This window comes from Ahaetulla prasina, chromosome 6, assembly GCF_028640845.1.
Source record: "Ahaetulla prasina isolate Xishuangbanna chromosome 6, ASM2864084v1, whole genome shotgun sequence".
In the NCBI taxonomy this organism is placed as follows: domain Eukaryota; kingdom Metazoa; phylum Chordata; class Lepidosauria; order Squamata; family Colubridae; genus Ahaetulla; species Ahaetulla prasina.
Window position 1 is genome coordinate 108,144,721 of NC_080544.1, and position 26,348 is coordinate 108,171,068.

Below are 26,348 nucleotides of genomic sequence, written 5' to 3' on the forward strand. Positions count from 1 at the left end.
CAGAACATAGCTTAGAGCTCAAGATGAGATTGGAGTTAACGGTACCTGTGATGCCTTGCTATAAATGTCTTATTTTTATTTATTTTTTGCTTTGGATTTATTTATTGTTGTGTCCCACTCCTCCTCTGACGGCCAGGTCTGGGAAGTCTGTATCAAACGTGGCCACGAAGCCTCTGCAGCTTTGCAAAATTCCTGTCATAGTTCTCAGGGCAGGCAGGAATCCAAGGTGTGACTTCAGCAACCAGATTAGATTTTGCCTGACTCAAGGAATGCCCAAAAGCAGATCCTGTTCTGTTTCCCTCCCCCAATACTCCCAACAAAGAGTCAGTCAAAGGCCTTCTCTTCTAATTTATTTACATAGATAAATGTCCTGGCCACGTCTACCCACGGGCCTGCCAAGTCTCTGGAGATAATGAGGAAATTATAGATAAGGCCAGAATTACTCACGAATATATTCTTCCCTCCATTGATACAGTTTGCCTGCGCAAATTCATTGCTTTGTCCAAGACAAAAACCAGGAAGTTCCGCCTCCTTTTTATAGTCTCTGCAGATGTCACTGCATGACCATCATTCTTTGGCTTTGTCCCAACGCTTCCTCTGCTGCGCGCACCGGTCACGTCTAGGCAGTTTTGCATCACTCCAAAACTGTTCTTGGGGCGTTGCCAAATCAGAAGAAGGCTCGGGAGAATCAGGCCTTGCCAGCCCCTCCTCCTCCCTTTGGGTGGGTGCCAGGGAGGGAGAGGGCCCAAGAGAAGCAGGCCTTGCCAGGTCTTCTCCCTCACTTTCTGAATCATCTGAGTCCAGGAGTCCGGGTCCAGGAACCTGGGTCACAACAGATCCTTTATATAGGCCATGGAGTGTGGCTCCATGACTCAGCACTTATCCAGGCCTGCCCCTCCCTTCCTTTTGCTGACGTCGCCTCTCCATTCTCCGGAAGCAGGGATCTGTCCACGTTTTGTCAGCTGCCAGCAATTCTAGCTCGTGGCTGGCTTCTTGCTCACACGCTGTGGGGGGGAGGTTTATTTGCTCAGTCTGTCCGGGCATGGTGCCAGGGCTGGGGGTTGGAGGCATGCCAGGCCATTCTTCTTCACTATCAGTCTCTGGCTCAGATAACAGGAGATGGGAGGGGGCCGGCTGAGGAGAGGGGGGCGGGCGAGGCACAACATGTATATTTGTACTTATTTTATATTTTGATAGATAGGTTTAAATGACTCAATTGATGAAGTTATTATTTATTAATATTCTCGCATAATGAGGAATACACAATTTTGAGAGCAGAGCTACTCTGCAGTGTGTTTAATCCTATTTTCAGGTTCTGGCTGTACATAAAGTAAGTTGTTTTGATATGGGGATCCCAATGGGTCCTTCGTTTGGTATAAGGATCAAAATACCTGTCTCTCACCCCCTTATACAAGTAACAGTCAAATAGGATGTGAGGCAGGTCTTCTACCTCTGCCGCTCCGCATATGCAGAGATGCTCATTGTAGGGTATAGAATGGAATTCCCCCATATCTGACCATTGTGTCAAGCTGCTTAAATCTCGCTAAGATATCTCCCTAAGATGTTTTGGCAGTTGTAACTTTCGAATAGCTGCCTACTTGAGAAGTACGTTTGTATTTGCTCAGCCATTTCAAGTTACCCACCTTACTAAGGATAGCTATATCGTTTTGTGCTTCTATATCCTTAATTCTTTGGGCAGCCCCCCCCCCTTTTTTTGTTCTCCTGTTACTCAAGAGACAGGAAGGCCACAGCATCTTACAAAATTTGTTAGTTTGGTGATCCAGGAGATTTGTGATTGTAATTTTATTTGCTCTAGTAGACATAACTTGGGGAGTCTATCAGTCTCCATTTCACTGACTTTGCACCAGTAGTTATATGCTCTAATTTTGGATAGTGCATGAATTGTATGAATTCCCAATTCAGCTCTAACAGCTGCAGCAGATGTTCTTGGGTCTACACTCAAAATACGTCTCAAATGCTGGGACTGTGTTTTTTCTGGAGCTGTGGTTGAATATAGACCCCAAACCTGTGCTCAACACAAGAGCATAGGGGTAACCTTAACTTTGTATACTTTAATTAATGGGGCTAGGGACCCTGAGTAACTAAGGTTCTTTTTTTTTTTTTTTTATTCAAAAAGTTTTACAAAATTTTTTTTCCCCCTTTCCCCCCAACCCCTTTCCCTTCACAAACCCCCTCCCCCTCCCCCCCTGGCTTCCCGGAACAAACACAAGGTATAGTTAAAAATAAAACAAACATATGCTAAAAAAAAAAAAAATTTCCCAAAACTATTATACCAATTCTCCCTCTCTAGCTCTGACTTCCTCCTTACATAACCAAATCCTTCAAAAAATTAACAATAAACAATAATAAAATATATAAATCAGTAGAACAAATTAATCCTAAAATATTTAAAACCAGCTAAAACGTAAAAATCCAATCCAATTCAGAGAATATCTCCCTTATAGCTTCTATAACCATATAACCATATAATTCTTTCGGGGACACAAATATTTTTGTCTATTAATATTTTAAAAAAACCTTGTTTCAAAAATAATACTATTGTCTCTTGCCATTTTTTTTGGTGCATTAATCTCTGTCTTTCCTTCGTTGCTCCTTTTAAAAAGTCAATCACAATATTTCCTAGTAATTCCTTATGTCCAGAAATCCAAAAATTACTGCCGTATATTCCATCAGTCCAAAAAGAGAACTCTTGGGAAACATTAAGCTTGTGAATCTTTTACATTTGAGGACAATCTCCTGTAGCACAAATTCAGGCAGCTCATCCAAACTATTTAAAGAAAACTTCTTTAGATCACCTTGTTTCTTCACGATCAAATCTTCATATTTATCCACTTTTATTTGTATATCCTCCATTCCATTTTCCGAATAATTGCACTGGTTAATTTGCTCCAAACTCTCATCCAAAACGTCCCCATTTTTATCAATTTGTATTTTGAATAATTAAATACATTCTTTCTGTGTAGTCCTGTATAACGTCCGAACCCATTCTTCTGAAAGATCCTCCATAACAAAATTCCTGCTGAGAATCCCCTTGTAACGTACTTAAACAGCGTAATATAATCCAACAGTCCACAGTCAAACACAATAAGATAAAATCTCCATTCAGTTTCGATTCAACAGCAAAGCTCCCTTTGATGTATCGCTCTGTTTTCAGTTTCTCTAAAACGAAACTGAAGGGGGGGAGGAAGTCAGAAAATCAAAAATACTTGCAAACCAATAATTGCTCCTCACATTCGTTCCGCCTGCTTTTCGTATCCACAAAAAAAATCAATTGCTAGCAGAAGTGGACATCTTCCTCTTTTCCTGCTTTTCAGGGCGCAGTGAATACTGGAGGAGGGGGAGGGGTAAATAAGGGGATTCACCGTTCAGGACTTTGTATTACAAAAACAAAGCCCCTAGGGGAATCTACCCAATTCCTCCCCCTTGCTCTGTCTCTCTCTTTCAACCAGAGAGAGAAATGAAGCCGGGATCAGTTGTTAAATCCGGCTTTTACGGTATTCAATGTGGAGTGCCATAAATTGGCACCCAGCGAGAAAGATGGCGCCACCCAGAAGCCGAGTAACTAAGGTTCTTTAGTTTAAGCAGTAAATGCAAAGAGCATTTGCTCTAAGTGTACTCTGTTGACGATGCCCAAGACCCAGTCTTGGAAAAGGTTATGCCTAAATATACAAAGGTGTTAACCTGTTCAACTGGTTCACCATCTAATTGCCACCTATGTCTCTGATGATGTTTTCCAAACACCATTATTTTCAATTTAGATTTACTAATGATTAGGAAGTTATCCTGGCAATAAGAGTTGAATCTTCTTAATGACCTACGTAATCCTACTAGGGACTATGATAAAATCATATCATCCACATAAAGCAAGCTGTTACAATAAGTATTTAGGATCTTCAGCATGTGTACCATGGGATCCTTTATTAACCCTGGCAAGACATTGATATAGAAGCTAAATAGTAATGGGGCCAGGATACACCCTTGCCTTATCCCTTTATTTGTGTGAATCCTAATAGTCAGAGCCCCATTAACCCCAAACCACACTCTCAAACAAGTACTTATGTAAAGGGCTTTAATCAAAGCCAGCAGTCTAGGTTCTATTTTAAGAGATGTCAGTTTACTCCATAGTACGTCTCTGTTTACCATATCAAATGCTGATGTAAGGTCTATAAAAGCAGCATAGGGCGGCTGGGGGGAATCTCCTCTTATAGGCATATTTGGCAATATTTACCAGGCCTCTGGTGGCTCAGACTGCTAAAACAGTCTGTTATTAAATTGCAGCTGCTTGCAATTACTGCAGGTTCAAGTCCCACCAGGCCCAAGGTTGACTCAGCCTTCCATCCTTTATAAGGTAGGTAAAATGAGGACCCAGATTGTTGGGGGCAATAAATTGACTTTGTATATAATATACAAATGGATGAAGACTATTGCTTAACACATTGTAAGCCGCCCTGAGACTTCGGAGAAGGGGGGGATATAAATGCAAATTTTAAAAAAAATTAGATGGTTCAAGACAAAGCAGTTATCAATAGTGGATCACTTTTGTGTAAAACCTGCTTTTTCTGTGAGGATATTATTTTCCTCTACTCAGATTTCAATTCTGTTCAAAAGCAACCTAGCACATATGAAGAACGGTTGCAGGAACTGGGTATGCCTAGTTTAATGAAAAGAAGGACTAGGGGAGACATGATAGCAGTCTTCCAATATCTCAGGGGTTGCCACAAAGAAGAGGGAGTCAAACTATTCTCCAAAGCACCTGAGGGTAGAACAAGAAGCAATGGGTGGAAACTAATCAAGGAGAGAAGCAACTTAGAACTAAGGAGAAATTTCCTGACGGTTAGAACAATTAATCAGTGGAACAACTTGCCTGCAGAAGTTGTAAATGCTCCAACACTGGAAATTTTTAAGAAAATGTTGGATAGCCATTTGTCTGAAATGGTGTAGGGTTTCCTGTCTGGGCAGGGGGTTGGACTAGAAGACCTCCAAGGTCCCTTCCAACTCTGATATTATTATTATTATTATTATTATTATTATTATTATTATTATTATTATTATTATTATTATTATTATTATTATTGTATATTTTTGCTGCAGTGTTAATCAGGCTAATAGGCCTATAATTAGTAGGGTTCTTTTTATTTCCTTTTTTAATATAAGGGAACAACTATTGTCATCTTCCAACCTTCTGGTATATGGCAGGTGTTATTTATGTGAGTAAAAAGACCTGCCAATACTGGGCCCCACCAACTGGGAAATTTCTTGAATAATTCTGCTGGTAAAAAAAATCCTCACCCGGGGCTTTATTACTCACATGTACAATTAACTCCAATCTCATCTTGAGCTTTAAGCTATGTGCTTAGAGCTCAAAGTATCGTAATGGGCCCCAGACACCAGTGGTGGGATTCAGCCAGTTCGCACCACTTCGGGAGAACCGGTTGTTAACTTTCAGAGTAGTTTGGCAAACTGGTTGTTGGAAGAAATCATTAGGGCAGAGAACCGGTTGTTAAATGACTTGAATCCCACCACTGCCACACACACCCACTTTACGGTCTGTCCCTGTTGCTGCTCTCTGGGAGTAGATTTCAAAGTACTTCTAGCAGAACTACCAGATTCTGTAACAGCTTTGTTTCTTATGTCATCTATCTGGTAAACTCACCAGATTTGTTTTTCTCGCCATAAACATGTATACATGTGAACTAGACTTCAATGTTTCTCTGTGACATATAATATATGTGGGTGTAATACATAATTTTCTATTTATGTATTTATTTATCTTGTCATGTTTATGTAGTGTAATATTAGAGGTGGTGACTCTTTAAGAGCTATATGCAACGAAATTTGGAATGTAAAATGAAATTTTATTTTTAATGTATCCCAATTAGTGTACATTCAAAGTGACAATAAAGTTATTATTCTATTCTGTTCTAGTTAAGCCACTTCAAAGATTTAACATATTTAAGTGCTGCAATATCACATTGGGAAGTCAGATCAGTGACTCTTTGACAGCTTTGGCTTTTAGACAGGGGTGAAATCCAGCAGGTTCTGGAGAGCCGGTAGCAGAAATTTTGAGCAGTTCAGAGAACCGGTAGCGGAAATTTTGAGTAGTTTGGAGAGCTGGCAAATACCACCTCTGGCTGGCCCCGGCGGGGTGGGAATGGGGATTTTGCAGTATCCTTCCCCTGGAGTGGGATGGGAATGAAGATTTTGCAGTATCCTTCCCCTGCCATGCCCATCAAGCCATGCCCACCAAGCCACACAATGCCAACCAACCCACAGAACCGGTAGTAAAAAATTTGAATTTTACCACTCCTTTTAGATAAGGTTGGGCTGAAATTTGGATGGAGAATCCACACTGTGAAGACATTTGAAAATTGGTTAGCCCAATTGTGAAGTAGCATGCTCAGGTAATCTATCTGGGTCCACGGCCAAATCTTTACCCACAGTATGTTTTCCATGTTTTCTAGTTGAATACTTCAATTACTAGATGGCTTTGTACAAGTAGTCCTCAATGTATGACCACAATTGAGCCCAAAAATTTATGTTGTTAAGCAAGAAATTTTGTCATCCCTAACTGTACAAGACATTAATTCAACCTCATCTGCATAGAACAGAAGGTTTACATGTTTATTTTTAACTCAGGGGATAAACATATTGGTTGAATGGAGGGACTTTGGGATATCATTAATACTGGTAGTCCTGGACTTCCGGGTGGCTCCACCTCTTCGCTGAGCCCTAATTAAAGGGGCTCCGCACTGAACATCGTAAAAGCCAGGAAAAGCCGGCTTTAATCTTTTTCCCTGGATGAAAGGGAAAGATAAGAGCAACAGGAAATGTTGGTAGACCTCCCCAGAGGCTTTGTTTTAATTAAGCAGAGCCTCGAAGGGTCGACGGGTCCCATAAATATTCCTGCCCTCCGACTTCAGTGCGTGTCTGCAAAAGCAGGAAAAGAAGAAAGTGTCCATCTCTGCTACTTGTCTTATCTTTATGGATCTCTTTAAGCAGACGGAATGAGTGCCAGCGGACAATTATTGGATTGCAAGTATTTTTGATTTCCTGACTTCTACCTTCTAAAAAAGAGAAATTTTTTCCCCTTTGTTTTAATTGACTCTTAAAGATGGCGCCTGAACGGGAGTGAAAGTGACGAATGGAATTTCAAACAGTCCGTGCAACTAAGAAGATAAGAAATGTTATGTGTGGATTTTAATGAAGTGAACTGAGCTCTCCTATACTTAAAGGGAAAAGAAGTTTCTAGACTTATATTTTGTGAATTTTAAAACTGAAATGGCTACTAAACCACCTAAGACTGGGGGCAGAAGGGTTCTGAACCAGCTTTAGAAGATCTGATTAAAGAGCAAGGAAAGTGTCTGAAGAAAGGTTTAAGGAGATTATGGATAATAATGAGAAAATAAGAGAAGAAATAAGAGAATAATAAAAAATAAGAGAAGATATCTTGATGGCTTTTCAAGGTTTGGCAAAAAGACTGGAGGTGGTGGAGGAGGAGGTGCAAGAAATTGTTCAGTCAAATCAACAAATAGAAAATAGAATGGGGGGAATGCAAATCAAATTGGATAAAAATGAAGATCAAGTGGTGGTGATGCAGTATAGAATGATGGAAGGAGCTCTGAGAATTAGGGGTTTGAATGAGGAGAAAGGGAAGATTTAAAAATTTTATCAGAAGCTCTGGCTGAATTTATTGAACTTGATCCACAAGAGGTTGCTTATCAAATTGACAAAATTTTATAGAGTTAATTCTTGGATTGCTAGGCAAAAGAAACTTCCTAGAGACATTGTGGTTTATTTTTGAAAAGAACAGTGAGGAATCAAATTTTGCAAGTTGCTTTTCAGAAAAACTTGAAAATAGGGAACAGGAGTTGAAGGTTTTGAAAGAGATTCCTCCCAAGATGTTAAGGGATAGAAAGGACTTTACATTTTTACACAAGAACTTAAGAAATACCAGATTCAATTTAGATGGGAGGTTCCAGTTGGCTTGACAGTGTATTATCAGGAAGGAGATATCGTATTGACACAGTGCTTAAGGCCAAAGATTTTCTTTCTACAGTGCTGAAATTTGAAATAGAAATAATAGAAAAAGAATTCAAGAGACTCAAATGGGTGTGGAAGCTGAGGTGATTCCAGTGATGTTACCATCAGAGGAACAACCACAAGAACAAAGACTGACGAGGGGAGCCCTTAAGCGTAAAGAAAAGGAGCAACAAACTCAAAGTAAAGTTCAGGATTCTGCTACAGAAGCGGTGGGAGGAGCACGGCCGAAGATACGGAGGACGATCTTCAGTTGATTGCTCAAAGGCTTCAGCAGCCCAGTAATGGCAAATAAAATCTTGACTTGGAATGTCAATGGTTTGAACTCAGCTCAGAAGAGAAGAAAAATATTTCATTATTTGAAACAATTTAAAAATGATGTTATTTGCTTACAAGAAAGGCATATTAAATTATCAGATCAAAAGTACCTAATAAACTCAAAGTTAGGTAAACATTTTGTTGCTTCAGCTTTGGAGAAAAACATGGCATAGTGGTTTATTTGAGAAAAGATATACCAGCCAAGTTAATAGAGGCAGATATTCACGGAAGATATATTGCTATTGAACTTACAATAGAAACAAAAGGACTCTCTTGCTTGGTATATATGCACCCAATCAGCAACAAGAAAAATTTTATAGAATGTTATATGATAAGTTGATCTATGGGATTATAAATCGTGTATTATATTGGGAGATTGGAATGGAGTAATAGATACGAAAGGACAAGAGAATTTCTTCCAAGAAGATACCTGCACATGCAAAGCTGCCTAAATCCTTTTTGATATGATAGAAGATTTTGAGTTAAGAGATGTATGGAGACTGCGGAATTTGGAGGAAAGAGACTATACTTTTTCTCTGATAGGCATCAATCCTTCTCACGTATTGATTTTATTTTAATTTCTAATGATTTGCTTTTTAGGGTGAAGAAAACTAAGATATTTCCAAGATGTTTGTCTGATCATAGTCCTGTTTGGATGGAATTGCAATATGGAAAAGAGGGTAGAAGAACTTGGAGATTAAATGAAAATTTGTTTAGATATCAGGATAATGTAAATCAATGTAAAAAGCAGATGAAAGAATTTTTTGATTATAATTTGAATAATGAAACATCGATAGAAATGGTTTGGGACTCAGTAAAGCTTTTAAGAGAGGTGTATTAATATATCTTAATAATAGACAGAGAAATAAGCAACAAAGACAGCGTAGGTATTTAGAAGAGGAAATTTATAAGAAACAACAATTATTAATACATAATCCACATGATCAAAAACTTAAAGATGCAATAAAGTTACTACAGAATCAATTTAATATGATAATGGCTGATCAGGTGGCAACAAATATACAATATGTCAAACATAATACTTTTGTAATGCAAATAGACCTGGTAGGTGGTTAGCATATACTTTAAGGAAAAGACAAAAACAATGTACTATAGAAAAAATAGAATATAAAGGTAAAGAGATATCAACAGGATAAAATTAAAAAAGCTTTTTTAGAATATTATACAAATTTATATCTTAAAGATAATATATTGAATAGGGATATTGATAATTATTTGAAGGAATATAAGGTTAAAAATTTAACTTTAGAACAAACGGATGAACTGAATCGGCCTATAACCTCGGAAGAAATTATTTTGGTAATTAAACAATTAAAAATGGGGAAAACTCCTGGTACGGATGGGCTCACAGTTAGTTATTATAGGAATTTACAGGATGAGATGTTAGGTCCACTTAAGGAATTATTTAATCAGATACAACTAGGAGGGGGAATTCCCCCCTCATGGAGAACCTCTTTTATTTCATTGATACCAAAAGAGGAACAGGATTGTTCTAAACCTGGGAACTATAGGCCAATCTCACTTTTAAATAATGATTATAAGATTTTGTTAAAATAATAGCTAATAGATTAATGTTGATTCTGCAGCGAAGAATTCATAATGATCAATCTGGATTTATAAAAGGGAGACAGATGAGGAATAATGTTAGGCAGATTGTTAATTTACTGGAGTACTTAGAAAAGAAAAATTTTATTCCAGCAGCATTTATTTTTCGATGCAGAGAAAGCTTTTGATCGATTGCATTGGGATTTTTATTTAAATTAATAGAAAAGATGCAATTTGGAGATGGTTTTTTAAGAATAATTAGGGCAATTTATGGAGAGCAAACAGCACAGATTATAATCAATGGTAGCTTAACAGAACCTTTTAAGATTGCGAAAGGAACAAGACAGGGATGTCCTTTATCACCATTATTGTTTATTTTAACTCTAGAACCATTATTGGATAAAATACGAGAAGTAAAGGAGATAGAGGAATTAGAGTTAGACAGTATGAATATAAGTTAAGAGCTTTTGCAGATGATTTGGTGATTACTTTAACAAACCCTATAAATTCTAGTAAATCTTTGTTGGAAATAATTGATCAATATGGGAATGTCTCAGGGTTTAAGGTAAATCAGAAAAAGACAAAAGTGATAATAAAAAATATGGCCAGACAACAGAAAGAAAAACTAGAGGAAGTAACAGGATTTGAAATTGTAAAGAAGGTTAAGTACTTAGGGTTTATATTACGTCATCAAATGTGAAATTGTATAAGAATAACTATGAGGTTTTATGGCAAAAGTTCAGAAGGAGTTGATTGTTTGGAAAAATTGCAATTATCTTTGCTGGGAGAATTGCTGCTATTAAAATGAATGTTTTACCTAGATTTTATTCCTCTTTCAGATGATACCAATAATTAAGAAAGATAAGAATCTTGAGGAATGGCAGAAGGAATTAACAAATTTATATGGGAAGGTAAAAAGCTAGGGTTAAAATGAAAATAATTCAAGATTCTCGGAAAGGGAGGTTTAAAATGCCTAATTTTAAATTATATTATGAAGCAGCTGCTCTCTCTGCAATAAGTGATTGGTTTAATTTAACAGAGGACAGAATTTTGAATATAGAAGGTTATGATTTGCTATATGGATGGCATGCATATTTAATTTATGACAAAAAAGTGGATAAGGCCTTTAAAAATCATGTGCTAAGAAATGCCCTTCTGCGTGTTTGGAAAAATACTCTTATAAACTAAATTATAAGGTTCCTATATGGGCAAGTCCTAGACATACAGTAGAAAATATAAACATAGAACAGAATCAGGAAATGATTACATATAAAGATCTTTTGTATACTGAAAGAGGTAATTTGCAGTTAAAATCTCTGCAAGTATTAAGAGAGGAAGGGAAAAATTATACTTGGTTTCAATATGAGCAACTACGTGCTAGATGGAAGGAGATCAGAAAATTGGTATAGAGCAGAATGAGGAAAATTTGGTAAAGCAAATTAGAAATCAGTCTCAGGAGCATATAAAGAGATTGTATAATGTGTTACTTGAAATAGATTCTGAAAGGGACTTGGTAAAGGACTGTATGATAAAGTGGGCACAAAATTTTCAGGAGCCAATATTATTGGAAACGTGGGAAAAATTTGGGTTAGAAATGTTAAATTCATGAGCACAGAATCTGAGGAAAATTTTTATAAAATGTTTTATAGATGGCATCTAGATCCTAAAAATTATCGTGTATGTATCCAGAAATACAAGCAAAATGTTGGAGATGTAATTGTGATGACGCTACATATTTTCACATTTGGTGGACTTGTAAGGACATAAAGGCCTTTTGGATAAAAATTTGGTGGATTTTACAAAATGTTCTGAAAAGAAGATAAAGTTCCTGCCGCAATTTTTCTTGTTGGGAATTATTACGGATTGTACAGTAATTGAGACTAAATTGATTTTAAATCTAATAACTGCAGCAAGATTACTAATAGGACAATATTGGAAGAAAAAGAAGTACCAACAATAGAAGAATGGATATTGAAAGTTGCCAATTTGGCTGAGATGGCGAAGATATCAGCCTTTTGAAAGACAATACGCAAGAAAGATACTTAAAGGAATGGAAAAGTGGATTGACTATATTCAACGTAGATATCAGACTAAGAGTTATCAGACTGTTTTTGAATGATTATGATGTATTATTTTTGATTGCTTTTGGGGGAAGTTAGGAATTGATGATTGTAGGGGTATAATTAAGTTGGGACGAAAATTTTTTAGCATATGTTTGTTTTATTTTTAACTATACCTTGTGCTCGTTCCGGAAGTCGGGGGAGGGGGTTGCGAAGGGAGGGGAGCAGGGGGGGAAAGGGGGGGAAAAATTTTGTAAAACTTTTTGAATAAAAAAATACTGGTAGTCCTCAACTTAAGGCCATAACCAAGTACTAAATTTCCATTGCTAAACAAGATTTTTTTTTTAAATTTACATTTATATCCCGCCCTTCTCCGAAGACTCAGGGCGGCTTACAGTGTATAAGGCAATAGTCTCATTCTATTTGTATATTTACAAAGTCAACTTATTGCCCCCCCAACAATCTGGGTCCTCATTTTACCTACCTTATAAAGGATGGAAGGCTGAGTCAACCTCGGGCCGGGCCGGGCTTGAACCTGCAGTAATTGCAGGCTACTGTGTTCTAATAACAGGCTTTACCAGCCTGAGCTATTACAGCCCTAGATGGTTGTTAAGTGAGTTTTGCCCCATTTTATGGTCTTTCTTGCCACAGCTGTTCAGTTAATCACTGCAGTTGTTAATTTAGTAACACAGTTGATAAGTGAATCTGGCTTCCCCATTGACTTGGCTTGCCAGAAATTTGCAAAAGGTGTTCACGTGATGGAGGGACATTGCAACTGCTGTAAATAGGCATCTGTTGCCAAGTGTCTGAATTGTGATCAAGTGACTATGAGCCAAGAAGCTTCTTTAGCTCTGACTGGATGGTGGGAAATGGAAGAATTTATACTCCTTGCAGATAGCTGGTCATTTGCAGGAGAACAAACCCATCAGGACTAGATTCAGCAGTCCATTTCATTTAAAAGAAAATGCCACTCCTCTGAAGACAGCCAAGTCCACAATTTGGACAGAGAGGACCGCCGGTTTGAAAGACGGGTCAAGGAGGACATCTATGTCAAAACCGAACCGCCCTCTTTCAACACAGGGAGAGGGATATGACATCATCTATCTCCAGTCTACAATACAATCTTTTCAAGTTCTAAGAAGTTCTCCACACCCATTTGCACCACTCAGAAGACCTTGATGACACAGATAAGCCACCAGGTGGCCTTAATGACCCACTAAAAGAATGCAGATAACCAGCTGTCTGCAAGGAGTATAAATCTTTCCATTCCGCACCATCCGGTCAGAGCTGAAGAAGCTTCTTGGATGAGAAGTGAAACGTCTTCAAAGAAAAACCAGAAAGTCCAGTTGCCCCTTGAAAAAGCACCTTTGGGACAACCATGACCTGGATGACTGAGAATCTCCATAGACATATACATCCTTGACTGACACCTTTACTGGTACTAATTTTCTCTTTTAGGGTATTATGCATTCCTGTGTTTACCTCAGGCATGGATTTATATTTATTTATTTATTTATTTATTAATTAGATTTCTAGACCGCCCTTCTCCCGAAGGACTCAGGGCGGTGTACAGCCTTATTAAAACACATAGGTACACAATAAATTTAAAATACATTTAAAATGAAATATTCAACCGGCCAATTTAAAACTAAAAACGGTCAAACGACCGATATAAAACCCTAAACTATAAAATCACCATTAAAAACCCATAACTTAAAAAACTAACCCAGTCCAGCGCAGATAAATAAGTAAGTTTTGAGCTCGCGGCGAAAGGTTCGGAGGTCCGGAAGTTGACGAAGTCCTGGGGAGCTCGTTCCAGAGGCGGAGCCCCACAGAGAAGGCCCTTCCCTGGGTGTCGCCAGACGACACTGTCGCTACCGACGGCACCCTGAGGAGTCCCTCTCTGTGAGAGCGCACGGTCGGTGAGAGGTATTCGGTAGCAGCAGGCGGTCCCGTAAGTAACCCGGCCCTATGCCATGGGCGCTTTAAAGGCGTTCACCAACACCTTGAAGCGCACCCGAAGGCCACAGGTAGCCAGTGCAGCCTCGCAGGATAGGTGTCACTGGGAGCCACGAGGGCTCCCTCTATCACCAGCAGCTGCATTCTGGACCAACTGCAGCCTCCGGATGCCCTTCAAGGGAGCCCATGTAGAGCATTGCAGTAGTCCAGGCGAGGCGTCACATGGGCGTGAGTGACTGTGCACAAGGCATCCCGGTCTAGAAAGGCGCAACTGGCGCCAGGCGGACCTGGTGGAAAGCTCTCCTGGAGCGGCCGTCAAATGATCTTCAAAAGACAGCCGTGCATCCAGGAGAACGCCCAAATTACTCACCCCTTCCATCGGGGCCAATGACTCGCTCCCGACAGTCAGCCGCGGACTCAGCTGACTGTACCGGGATGCCGGCATCCACAGCCACTCCGTCTTGGAGGGATTGAGCTTGAGCCTGTTTCTCCCCATCCAGACCCGTACGGCTTCCAGACACCGGGACAGCACTTCGATAGCTTCATTGGGGTGGCCCGGTGTGGAAAAGTACAGCTGGGTGTCATCAGCGTACAGCTGGTACCTCACACGAAGCCACTGATGATCTCACCCAGCGGCTTCATATAGATGTTGAACAGAAGGCGAGAATCGACCTGCGGCACCCACAAGTGAGGCGCCGCGGGGTGACCTCTGCCCGTCAACACCGTCTGCGACGGTCGGAGAGATAGGAGGAGAACCACCGATAAACGGTGCCTCCACTCCCAACCCTCCAACCGGGCGCAGCAGGATACCATGGTCGATGGTATCAAAAGCCGCTGAGAGGTCTAATAGGACCAGGGCAGAGGAACAACCCCTATCCCTGGCCCTCCAGAGATCATCCATCAACGCGACCAAAGCCGTCTCAGTGCTGTAACCCGGTCGGAAGCCGGACTGGAACGGGTCCAGATAGACAGTTTCCTCCAGGTGCAGGGAAACTGATATGCCACCATACTCTCTACAACCTTCGCATGAGCGGGTTGGAGACCGACGATAATTACCTAAAACAGCGGGTCAGGAAGGCTTCTTGAGGAGGGCCTCACCACCGCCTCTTTCAAGGCGGCCGGAAAGACTCCTCCAACAAGGAAGCACTCGTAATCCCTGGAGCCAGCCTCGTGTCACCTCCTGAGTGGCCAGCACCAGCCAGGAGGGCACGGGTCCAGTAAACACGTGGTGGCATTCAATCTACCCAGCAACCTGTCCATGTCCTCGGAGTCACAGGGTCAAACTCATCCCACACAACATCACCAAGACCGCCCTCAGATACCCCGTCTGAATCGCCACAATTTTGGTCCAGACCGTCGCTAAGCTGAACGATTTTATCGTATAGATAACCGTTAAACTCCTCAGCGTCCCCAGCGGGTCATCCCGCTCCCCTGGTGAAGGAGGAGCGGGTCACCAAACAGGGCAGCTGGGCGGTTATCTGCCGGCGCAATGAGGGAGGCGTGGGCGCCTCGCTTCCCTCAGTGCCACTAGGTAGGTCCTGGTATAGGATCTAACTAGTGTCCGATCAGCCTCTGAACGGCTGGACCTCCAGGAACTCTCTAGGCGTCTTCTCCGGCGTTTCATCCCCTCAGCTCCTCGGAGAACCAAGGGCGGTTGGGATCTGCGCCGGGTCAGAGGTCGCAAAGGCACGACACGGTCTAAAGCCCCAGCCGCAGCCCGCTCCCAGGCTGCAGCTAGTTCCTCTGCCGTGCCGTGAGCCAGACCCTCAGGAAGTGGCCCAAGCTCCGTCCGAAACCTCTCTGGGTCCATCAGGCGCCTGGGACGGTACCACCGTAATGGTTCCGTCTCCCTGCGGTGTTGGGTAGCGGTCAGAAAGTCCAGGCGAAGAAGAGTGATCTGACCATGACAAAGGTTCAGTGACTATTTCCTTTAAGTCCAGATCTCTCAACCACTGACCAGAGACAAAAATCAGGTCCAGTGTGCCTCCCCCGATGTGAGTGGGGCCATCCACTACTTGAGTCAGGTCCAAGGCCGTCATGGAGGCCAGGAACTCCCGAGCTACCGTCGACGACGAGCCGGCAGATGGCAAGTTAAAGTCCCCCATGACTAAAAGTCTGGGGGTCTCCACTGCCACCCCGGCAAGCACCTCCAGGAGCTCGGGCAGGGCAGCTGTCATGCAGCAAGGAGCCAGTGCAGCCTGCAGGATAGGTGTCACTGGGAGCCACGAGGGCTCCCTCTATCACCAGCAGCTGCATTCTGGACCAACTGCAGCCTCCGGATGCCCTCAAGGAGCCCATGTAGAAAGTAGTCCAGGCGAGGCGTCACAGGCGTGAGTGACTGTGCACAAGGCATCCCGGTCTAGAAAGGCGCAACTGGCGCACCAGGCGGACCTGGTGGAAAGCTCTCCTGGAGCGGCCGTCAAATGATCTTCAAAAGACAGCCGTGCATCCAGGAGAACGCCCAAATTACTCACCCCTTCCATCGGGGCCAATGACTCGCTCCCGACAGTCAGCCGCGGACTCAGCTGACTGTACCGGGATGCCGGCATCCACAACCACTCCGCCTTGGAGGATTGAGCTTGAGCCTGTTTCTCCCCATCCAGACCCGTCGGCTTCCAGACACCGGGACAGCACTTCGATAGCTTCATTGGGGTGGCCCGGTGTGGAAAAGTACAGCTGGGTGTCATCAGCGTACAGCTGGTACCTCACACCGAAGCCACTGATGATCTCACCCAGCGGCTTCATATAGATGTTGAACAGAAGGCGAGAATCGACCTGCGGCACCCACAAGTGAGGCGCGCGGGGTGACCTCTGCCCGTCAACACCGTCTGCGACGGTCGGAGAGATAGGAGGAGAACCACCGATAAACGGTGCCTCCACTCCCAACCCTCCAACCGGCGCAGCAGGATACCATGGTCGATGGTATCAAAAGCCGCTGAGAGGTCTAATAGGACCAGGGCAGAGGAATAACCCCTATCCCTGGCCCTCCAGAGATCATCCACCAACGCGACCAAAGCCGTCTCAGTGCTGTAACCGGTCGGAAGCCGGACTGGAGCAGGTCCAGATAGACAGTTTCCTCCAGGTGCAGAAACTGATATGCCACCATACTCTCTACAACCTTCGCATGAGCGGGTTGGAGACCGACGATAATTACCTAAAACAGCGGGTCAGGAAGGCTTCTTGAGGAGGGCCTCACCACCGCCTCTTTCAAGGCGGCCGGAAAGACTCCTCCAACAAGGAAGCACTCGTAATCCCTGGAGCCAGCCTCGTGTCACCTCCTGAGTGGCCAGCACCAGCCAGGAGGGCACGGGTCCAGTAAACACGTGGTGGCATTCAATCTACCCAGCAACCTGTCCATGTCCTCGCGAGTCACAGGGTCAAACTCATCCCACACAACATCACCAAGACCGCCCTCAGATATCCCGTCTGAATCGCCACAATTTTGGTCCAGACCGTCCCTAAGCTGAACGATTTTATCGTATAGATAACCGTTAAACTCCTCAGCGTCCCCAGCGGGTCATCCCGCTCCCCTGGTGAAGGAGGAGCGGGTCACCAAACAGGGCAGCTGGGCGGTTATCTGCCGGCGCAATGAGGGAGGCGTGGGCGCCTCGCTTCCCTCAGTGCCACTAGGTAGGTCCTGGTATAGGATCTAACTAGTGTCCGATCAGCCTCTGAACGGCTGGACCTCCAGGAACTCTCTAGGCGTCTTCTCCGGCGTTTCATCCCCCTCAGCTCCTCGGGGGACCAAGGAGGCGGTTGGGATCTGCGCCGGGTCAGAGGCCGCAAAGGCACGACACGGTCTAAAGCCCCAGCCGCAGCCCGTTCCCAGGCTGCAGCTAGTTCCTCTGCCGTGCCGTGAGCCAGACCCTCAGGAAGTGGCCCAAGCTCCGTCCGAAACCTCTCTGGGTCCATCAGGCGCCTGGGACGGTACCACCGTAATGGTTCCGTCTCCCTGCGGTGTTGGGTAGCGGTCAGAAAGTCCAGGCGAAGGAGAGTGATCTGACCTTGACAAGGGTTCAGTGACTATTTCCTTTAAGTCCAGATCTCTCAACCACTGACCAGAGACAAAAATCAGGTCCAGTGTGCCTCCCCCGATGTGAGTGGGGCCATCCACTACTTGAGTCAGGTCCAAGGCCGTCATGGAGGCCAGGAACTCCCGAGCTACCGTCGACGACGAGCCGGCAGATGGCAAGTTAAAGTCCCCCATGACTAAAGTCTGGGGTCTCCACTGCCACCCGGCAAGCACCTCCAGGAGCTCGGGCAGGGCAGCTGTCACGCAGCAAGGAGCCAGTGCAGCGACCAGCAAGCCCATCTGACATCTATGACCCCACCTCACAAAGAGGATTCACACCCGGCAATCTGAGGTACAGTGGTCTCCTCGGCTCTAGACTCTCTTTAATAGCAACCGCCACCCTCCACCCCTACCCTGGGCCTCGGCTGATGGAATGCACGGAAACCGGTGGGCACATCTCGACCAGGGCACACCTTCAGTGCCCAACCAGGTCTCCATGCGCCTATAATATCCGTGGCACCCCTGTATCAGATCATGTATTAGGGGGCCTTGTGGCCACGGACCGTGCGTTGCATAACATCAGGCGAGGCCCAGGCTCTGAGGGTCTTGACCATCCGGGAACGGGAGAAGTCAGGATCGGGCACGCGATCGCCTGCAGACATCGAACGTGACCCCTATGTCGATACAATCCCCTTCCGCCATATCTGCCCCTCCCACTTACCGTGCAAATAGACTCACCCTCACAGAAAGGAACACACTCCCCCCCATAACCTCCGAACCCATTTGATAGTCGCCACGAGCATGCGCTGGAACTGGTTTCCCTCCCGACGGGCTACCCCCCTCATCCGCCCCCACCCCCCCTCCCCCCCCCACCCCACCCCCCCCCCCCAACCCAAGCCCGTCGATTTCCACCCTCCCGTAAAGTCCCATTAAACTCCCTTAAAAATCGGTTAAAACAATTAATTAAAATCCCTAAGTCTCCTATTCTTGGCATGCCATCTCTCGGGTTCCAAAACCCGTCCTCAAGATAGGCCCTCGATAGTGAGGCCAGACCCAGAGAGAATCTCGTGAGGCAAGAAGGTCCGCCGCTGAAAATGTCCGCATGATGAAAAACACGGCAAGCAGACCCATCCTGGTCGGTCAGGATATCTCCGGGTGGGAAAAGTCGATGGAAATCCATCTCAGTCTCAGTCTCAGTCTCGGGCAGTAGATGAAATAGTCACCGCCTTATACAATCACTCAGCACACATAGCGGCTCACCCCGTCCATCGAATCTCGGAAATTGCAGCCCGATTTGGCTGCGATGGTAACAAACTGAGGCTCGATGATGTTCTATGGACAGTCCAAGGGTGGTCGGGAGGAAAGGGCGAGTCCTCAATTTCACGGACTCCATGGGCTCCATCTCGGCTCCACCTGAAACTCCACTGCCAACGTCCGGCGTCATCTTCATCCACGATGATGTCAGGGCCGTCAACACCGTCAAGGCCAATGTCAGGGCCGTCAACGCCGGCGCCACCTAACCAAGCCAGAACACCGCCGGAACAGAAACGCTCTAGTTGGCCCCCCGACGAGGCCGTCCAGAATCCTCCTTACTCTCCAGGCTGGGGGGCGTTCTCACCCAAAGTGGGGGGGGACCCAAGATCTCCACAGGGTCCCCACCCCCTGGCTCGAGCCGCCAACGCCGCCAACGCCGCCGCCGGCCACCGAACCAGGCCAGGCCACCGCCAGGCCAGGCCCCCGCCAGGCCAGGCCAGGCCCCCGCCAGGCCAGGCCAGGCCCCCGCCAGGCCAGGCCAGGCCCCCGCCAGGCCAGGCCGCCGCCGCCGTCGGAAAGAGGCGCCACCGGAGAAAACGCCACCAGAGAACACTCTGGTCACGCTCCCCGAGGCCCCGGCGGGGGACCCAAGATCTCAAGGTCCCCAAGCCGCCTAAAACCTGCCGCCGCTGCCGCCGCCGCCGCCGCCGCCGCCGCCGCCGCCGCCGCCGCCGCCGCCGCCGCCGCCGCCGCCGCCGCCGCCGCCGCCGCCGCCGCCGCCGCCGCCGCCGCCGCCGCCGCCGCCGCCGCCGCCGCCGCCGCCGCCGCCGCCGCCGCCGCCGCCGCCGCCGCCGCCGCCGCCGCGATGGGAGACCGCCCCGGGCCGCCCCAAACCCACCTCAACACCCCCGGGCTGAGGAGACACTCATCCACCCGGGCGGGGGGTTGGAGACCGGACGATAATTACCTAAGACAGCCGGGTCCAGGGAGGGCTTCTTGAGGAGGGGCCTCACCACCGCCTCTTTCAAGGTGGCCGGAAAGACTCCCTCCAACAAGGAGGCACTCGTAATCGCCTGGAGCCAGCCTCGTGTCACCTCCTGAGTGGCCAGCACCAGCCAGGAGGGGCACGGGTCCAGTAAACACGTGGTGGCATTCAGCCTACCCAGCAACCTGTCCATGTTCTCAGTAGCCACAGGGTCAAACTCATCCCAGAAAATGTCACCAAGACCACCCTCAGACGCCTCATCTGAATCGTCGCAATTTTGGTCTAGACCGTCTCGGAGCTGAACGATTTTATCGTATAGATAACCGTTAAACTCCTCAGCACGTCCTGCAGCGGGTCATCCCGCTCCCCTGGTGAAGGAACGGTCTGCTGGGGCGGCTGGGCGGTTATCTGCCGACGCAATGAGGGAGGAGGCATAGCAACGCCTCGCTTCCCTCAGTGCCACTAGGTAGGTCCTAGTATAGGACCTAACTAGTGTCTGATCAGCCTCTAAACGGCTAGACCTCCAGGAGCTCTCTAGGCGTCTTCTCTGGCGTTTCATCCCTCAGCTCCTCGGAGAACCAAGGGCGGTTGGGATCTGCGCCGGGTCAGAGGCCGCAGAGGCACGACACGGTCTAAAGCCCCAGCCGCAGCCCGTTGCCAGGCTGCGGCTAGTTCCTCTGCCGTGCCGTGAGCCAGACCCTCAGGAAGTGGCCCAAGCTCCGTCCGGAACGTTGTGGCTCCGTCTCCCTGCGGTGTTGAGTGGCGGTCAGAAAGTCCAGGCGAAGGAGAGAGTGATCTGACCATGACAAAGGTTCTATGACTACATCTCTCAAATCCAGATCCTTCAACCACTGACCAGAGATAAAAATAAGATCCAGAGTGCCTACCCCGATGTGAGTGGGGCCATCCACTACTTGAGTCAGGTCCAAGGCCGTCATGGAAGCCATGAACTCCCGAGCCACTGTCGATGACGAGCCGGCCGATGGCAAGTTAAAGTCCCCCATGACTAAAAGTCTGGGGGTCTCCACTGCCACCCCGGCAAGCACCTCCAGGAGCTCGGGCAGGGCAGCTGTCACGCAGCAAGGAGCCAGGTACGTGACCAGCAAGCCCATCTGACACCGATGACCCCATCTCACAAAGAGGGATTCACACCCGGCGATCTGAGGTACAGTGGTCTCCCTCGGCTCTAGACTCTCTTTAATAGCAACCGCCACCCCCCCACCCCTACCCTGGGCCCTCGGCTGATGGAATGCACGGAAACCCGGTGGGCACATTTCGACCAGGGGCACGCCCCCTTCAGTGCCCAACCAGGTCTCCGTAACGCCTATAAGATCCGCAGCGCCACCCTGGATAAGATCGTGTATTAGGGGGGCCTTATTGGCCACGGACCGTGCGTTGCATAAGATACATAGGTTTCTTCCAAAGAAGGTCCCTCTTTATTGAATCAAATGTTGCACTGAGGTAGATAAAAGTTATAAACATCTGTCTACTCTTAACTGTATGCTTTTCCATTAGATGACATAAAATGAAACACCATTATCAATGATGAGGTGACCAAACCTAAACCCAGTTTGCTCTTTGGGTTTGCTCTTTGGGCAATTCTTGTATCAAAGACATTTGGCCTACAATTTTGCTATGATAACAGTGAGTTCTATAATTTGAAGGATCTTCCTTATCTCACTTTTGCTCAATGGGGACCACAATAGAGAGCTCCCCACCAGGCGGAATTTGCCAGGAATTATTTATATGGGTAAATAACCTTGCTGATAATGGAGTCCACCAATGAAAGTGACATTTCAATAATTTAGGGGAGGGGTCCACAACCTTTCAGTCCTCAGGGACCATTAACTTCATAATTTTAAATCCTGCGGACCACTAATATGATCTGCCTAATGTCCGGCTGAGTGGGTGTGGCTAGGTGGTCATGTGATTTGGTGGGTGTGGCCAACTCTATGTCACTCACGTTGAGGAATGCCTCTACTCGCCCCTCCCCTCCCAGCCTCTTCTCGCCTGCCCACGTGGGCTCCTTAGGGCCCCAACAGGAAGCAGTTGTTGGAGCTAAGCAGCCACCACGAGAAAGAGTTGCCAAAGCAGCTGGCTTAGTTCAAATTGGACCTGGCCAAGAAGGGGGCTCAGCGGAAGCACCTCACTGAGGACTAGCAGCATATGCTTTCCAAGCAGAGGGAAGACCTGCAGGAATAGAAGGCCAGGTGCAGGCGCTGGAGGCTCAGTGGGCTGAGATGGTCAGCCAGTTCCAGGCCATGATGCAGTCCCACTGGAACAAGGCCCTCCGGCTCTTCGCCACCAGTGACGCTTCCCTCCAGCCTTCACCCAAAGCCCTTCTCCAGGAGGCTGAAGCAGACCCCAAGTCAGAATTTCTGCCCCCCTCCGACCCACACCAGAAGACCCCGAAGGGGGAGACTCTCTTCAGCAACACAAACATTCATTGCACGTATCCATCTCAGGGGCTGTAGTTTGAGGACCCCTGGTTTAGTGCAATAGAAAAAAATGCAAATAATTTATCTGTGGACCACCAAAATTTTCTCGAGGACCACCAGTGGTCCACGCACCACCAGTTGGTAACCACTGATTTAGGGGATAGAAAATGTTCCCTAGGTGACTTGCTGGACATAGAATCTGAATGAACCTTCTAAGTTCCCATCCAACTACTGAAGTGGTAATGGGTCAATAGGCAGTTGGAGTGGTGACATCATTTTTAAATTGGTATTTCTAAACACTTATAGCTCTCTACCTATAATTTGCTGCTTGGATTAAGGACACCTTTCTATTAATAGCAATTGTTGGACAATCTATTACGACAGCTCTCCTTATTAGCATGACGATTCCACTTATTTTAGTTGCAAAAGGCTGCAGAGCAACCAGAGATGGTTCTCAGCAGTACGAAGACCTTCATGAAGACGTTCCCTTATTTGTAAGCAAAGTTGAGTGAGGTGTTTTTTTTAATGATAAGGTCCCAATGCTGGGCTTACGTGAGTATGCATGAGACATAATCCTAAACTAGATAATATCTCTCTGGCCCAACAAGATTCTCCTTTATATTCAGATAGATTTCATGGACACGTGGTACGATATGAGTTTAAAATAATTTTGGCATGCTGTCAATGTTTGGGACAAAATGGATTACGCAGCCCTTGAATGTGTTTTTTAAAAAACTCTTCCTCTGTTATTTGTGTGGCACATGGTCAGAGGCAACCTCATTAACCCGAATTAATGTGATAGTATCTTCTTGACCAAGTTCCATCACTAATGAGACAGATCATCAAAAGACATGCTGCTATTAGTTTCCCATCAATGGACTATATAAAAGAGGAAGAAAAGAAAAAAGCATCAGACAAAAGGATACAGCCATCTTCAGATCCACCAGTGAGCATCAAAGAAAAAGCAGGAAAATGTTGGTGACGTGGATATTTTTGTGTTTTTTGTTGCTTGCTCTGCTGATTCTCTTTCTGAAACAACTCTGGTCCCGAAGACATTTGCCTCCTGGTCCTTTGGCTCTACCTCTCATTGGATCTGCCTTGACAACTGGGCTTTGGCTCAGTGAAGATTACTTCCTTAAGGTATTTAATTCTAACCAGTATTTGTTTTTGTTGTTACTTGCGAAGTTGTGTCCGACCCATCGCGACTCCATGGACAACATTCCTCCAGGCCTTCCTGTCCTCTACCATCCTCTGGAGTCCATTTAAACTCATGCCTACTGCTTCAGTGACTCCATCCAGCCACCTCATTCTCTGCCGTCCCCTTCTTCTTTTGCCCTCCATCTTTCCCAGCATTCGGCTCTTCTCCAGTGAGTCCTTCTTTCTCATTAGGTGGCCAAAGTATTACGCAAAGTAATTACCCAAGATAATTCTCACTTGTTTTCTTTATGACAACATTATAGACAAATTAAGGTATTTAATTCTAACCAGTAATACGCAAGATAATTCTCACTTGTTTTCTTTATGACAACATTATAGACAAATGTACTGTATTAATCAAGTAAAATACAATGAGGAATACATTTCTTCAAGTGCTAGTGATGACACTGGGTTAGTTATTTTAACAATAGCAATAGCTCTTAGAATTATATACCGCTTCACAGTGCTTTAGAATAGAACAGAACAGAACAGAACAGAACAGAACAGAACAGAACAGAATAGAATAGAATAGAATAGAATAGAATAGAATTTTTATTGGCCAAGTGTGATTGGACACACAAGGAATTTGTCTTGGTGCATATGTTCTCAGTGTACATAAAAGAAAAGATACCTTCATCAAGGTACAACATTTACAACACAGATGATGGACAATATATCAATATAAATCATAAGGATTGCCAGCAACAAAGTTACAGTCATACAGTCATAAGTGGAAAGAGATTGGTGATGGGAACTATGAAACGATTAATAGTAGTGCAGATTCAGTAAATAGTCTGACAGTGTTGAGGGAATTATTTGTTTAGCAGAGTGATGGCCTTCGGGAAAAAACTGTTCTTGTGTCTAGTTGTTCTGGTGTGCAGTGCTCTATAGCGTCGTTTTGAGGGTAGGAGTTGAAACAGTTTATGTCCTGGATGTGAGGGATCTGTAAATATTTTCACGGCCCTCTCTAAGCGGTTTACAGAGTCAGCCTATTGACCCCAACAATCTGGGCCCTCATTTTACCCACCTCGGAAGGATGGAAGGCTGAGTAAAAATTGAGCCTGGTGTGATTTGAACTGCCAAATTGCCGTCACTTGGCTCATTTTCCTCCTCATACCAGAATATTCAGGTAAGACTTGCTTAAAGCTGTTTCACAGAGCACTATGAAATAACAGGGCTGAATAGAGTACATAAAAGAGGAAGAAAAGTTAAAAGAATGAGACGAAATGATACAACCATCTCCGGTTCTATCAATGAGCATCAAAGAAAAAAAACCAACTGATGGCAATAGGGACAATTTTGTATTTTGTTTTTTGCTGTTTGCTCTGCTGATTCTCTTCTTCCTGAGACAACTTTGGACTCAAAGACATCGGCTCTACCTCTCACTGGGATCTTGTGACTTATGGGTTTTGGCTTCATGAAGATTATTTTCGTAAGGTATTTTATTCTAAATAATTAACCAACAATATATAAAATAATTCTCAGGAGCGGTGCGGTGGCCTAGAGGTGGAGCTCTCGCCTCACAATGAGGAGGCTGTGAGTTCGATCCTAGATGGAGGCAGATATTTCTCTCTCTGCCCACACTGAGAATATATCTGCTGAACAAAAATGCCACATTGGTGACAGGAAGGGCATCCGGCCATAAAAACTCGGCTAGCTCCATTCATTTGCCCAGATTCTACCCTACAAGGGATTATGGAGTCGTTAAATGAAGATATTGATGATGATATAAAAACATTCTCAATTATTTCCTCTGTATCACAACTATAGACAAATGTATTAACCTAGTGTTATGTATCTTTAAATGTTTTGGCGGGAAACAAGCACGTTGCTGATTGGTTGAAGCCGCCGGTTAAACAGTATATAAGGAGAGGTTTTTCCCCAGCCAGGTTGCTGGGTTCACCCTATATTAAAGAGCTGTTGTCACTACCCTGGTCTCCAGCCTCGTTACTTCCCGAACTTAACACTGGTGACGAGGGTGGGATCTCGAGGCTAAGGAGCACCAGAACCGAGCTGAAGCACGGAAGAACCGAACCCAGCAAACCCAGGGCAGAAACGCGGAGATGGCCAGTTACACTCCGCCCGCGCCGTTTGACCCAGCCAGAGAGAAATGGGGAACGTACATGACCCGTTTGAAAGCTTCCTAGAAGCAAACGAACTGCAAGGAGTTCCAGACAACCGCAAAGGGCATACTTCTTGAGCCACTGCGGTCCGAGGTCATCGACATCGCGAAGCCCTGGCAGAGCCAACGCCGTACAATCGGTATCGTGGCAAACTCTGCAAACCCTGCTAAAAACCATTTCGCGCCAACGCCGTCCAAATCGTCGGCGTTTTGAATTTGGAGGCGCCCGACAGCTAGAGGAGAATCCATCGGTGACTACATGGCCGCCCTGCGGAAAGCCTCCAAAGACTGTGGGTACCGAGACCTGGATGAGGCGCTGCTGGAGCAACTCATCCGGGGGGTCAGAGACATGCGTTTGCGGAGGCGACTGCTATCAAAA

At 45.5% G+C, this 26,348-nt stretch overlaps 1 protein-coding gene across 4 annotated transcripts in view; it reads left to right on the plus strand.

Moving 5' to 3' along the window:
• Window positions 1–23,386: 23,386 nt before the first annotated feature.
• The window catches only part of LOC131200527 (cytochrome P450 2J2-like), a 71,014-nt gene continuing 68,052 nt past the window's right edge, over window positions 23,387–26,348 (plus strand). For 2 of the 4 annotated variants that reach the window (XM_058187400.1, XM_058187402.1), the window contains exon 1: window positions 23,387–23,790. In XM_058187400.1, the coding sequence (XP_058043383.1) occupies window positions 23,623–23,790 (168 nt within the window). In that variant the 5' untranslated portion in view covers window positions 23,387–23,622. The remainder of the gene's footprint in view (window positions 23,791–26,348) is intronic. The other 2 variants (XM_058187401.1, XM_058187399.1) reach the window with 2 other exon arrangements.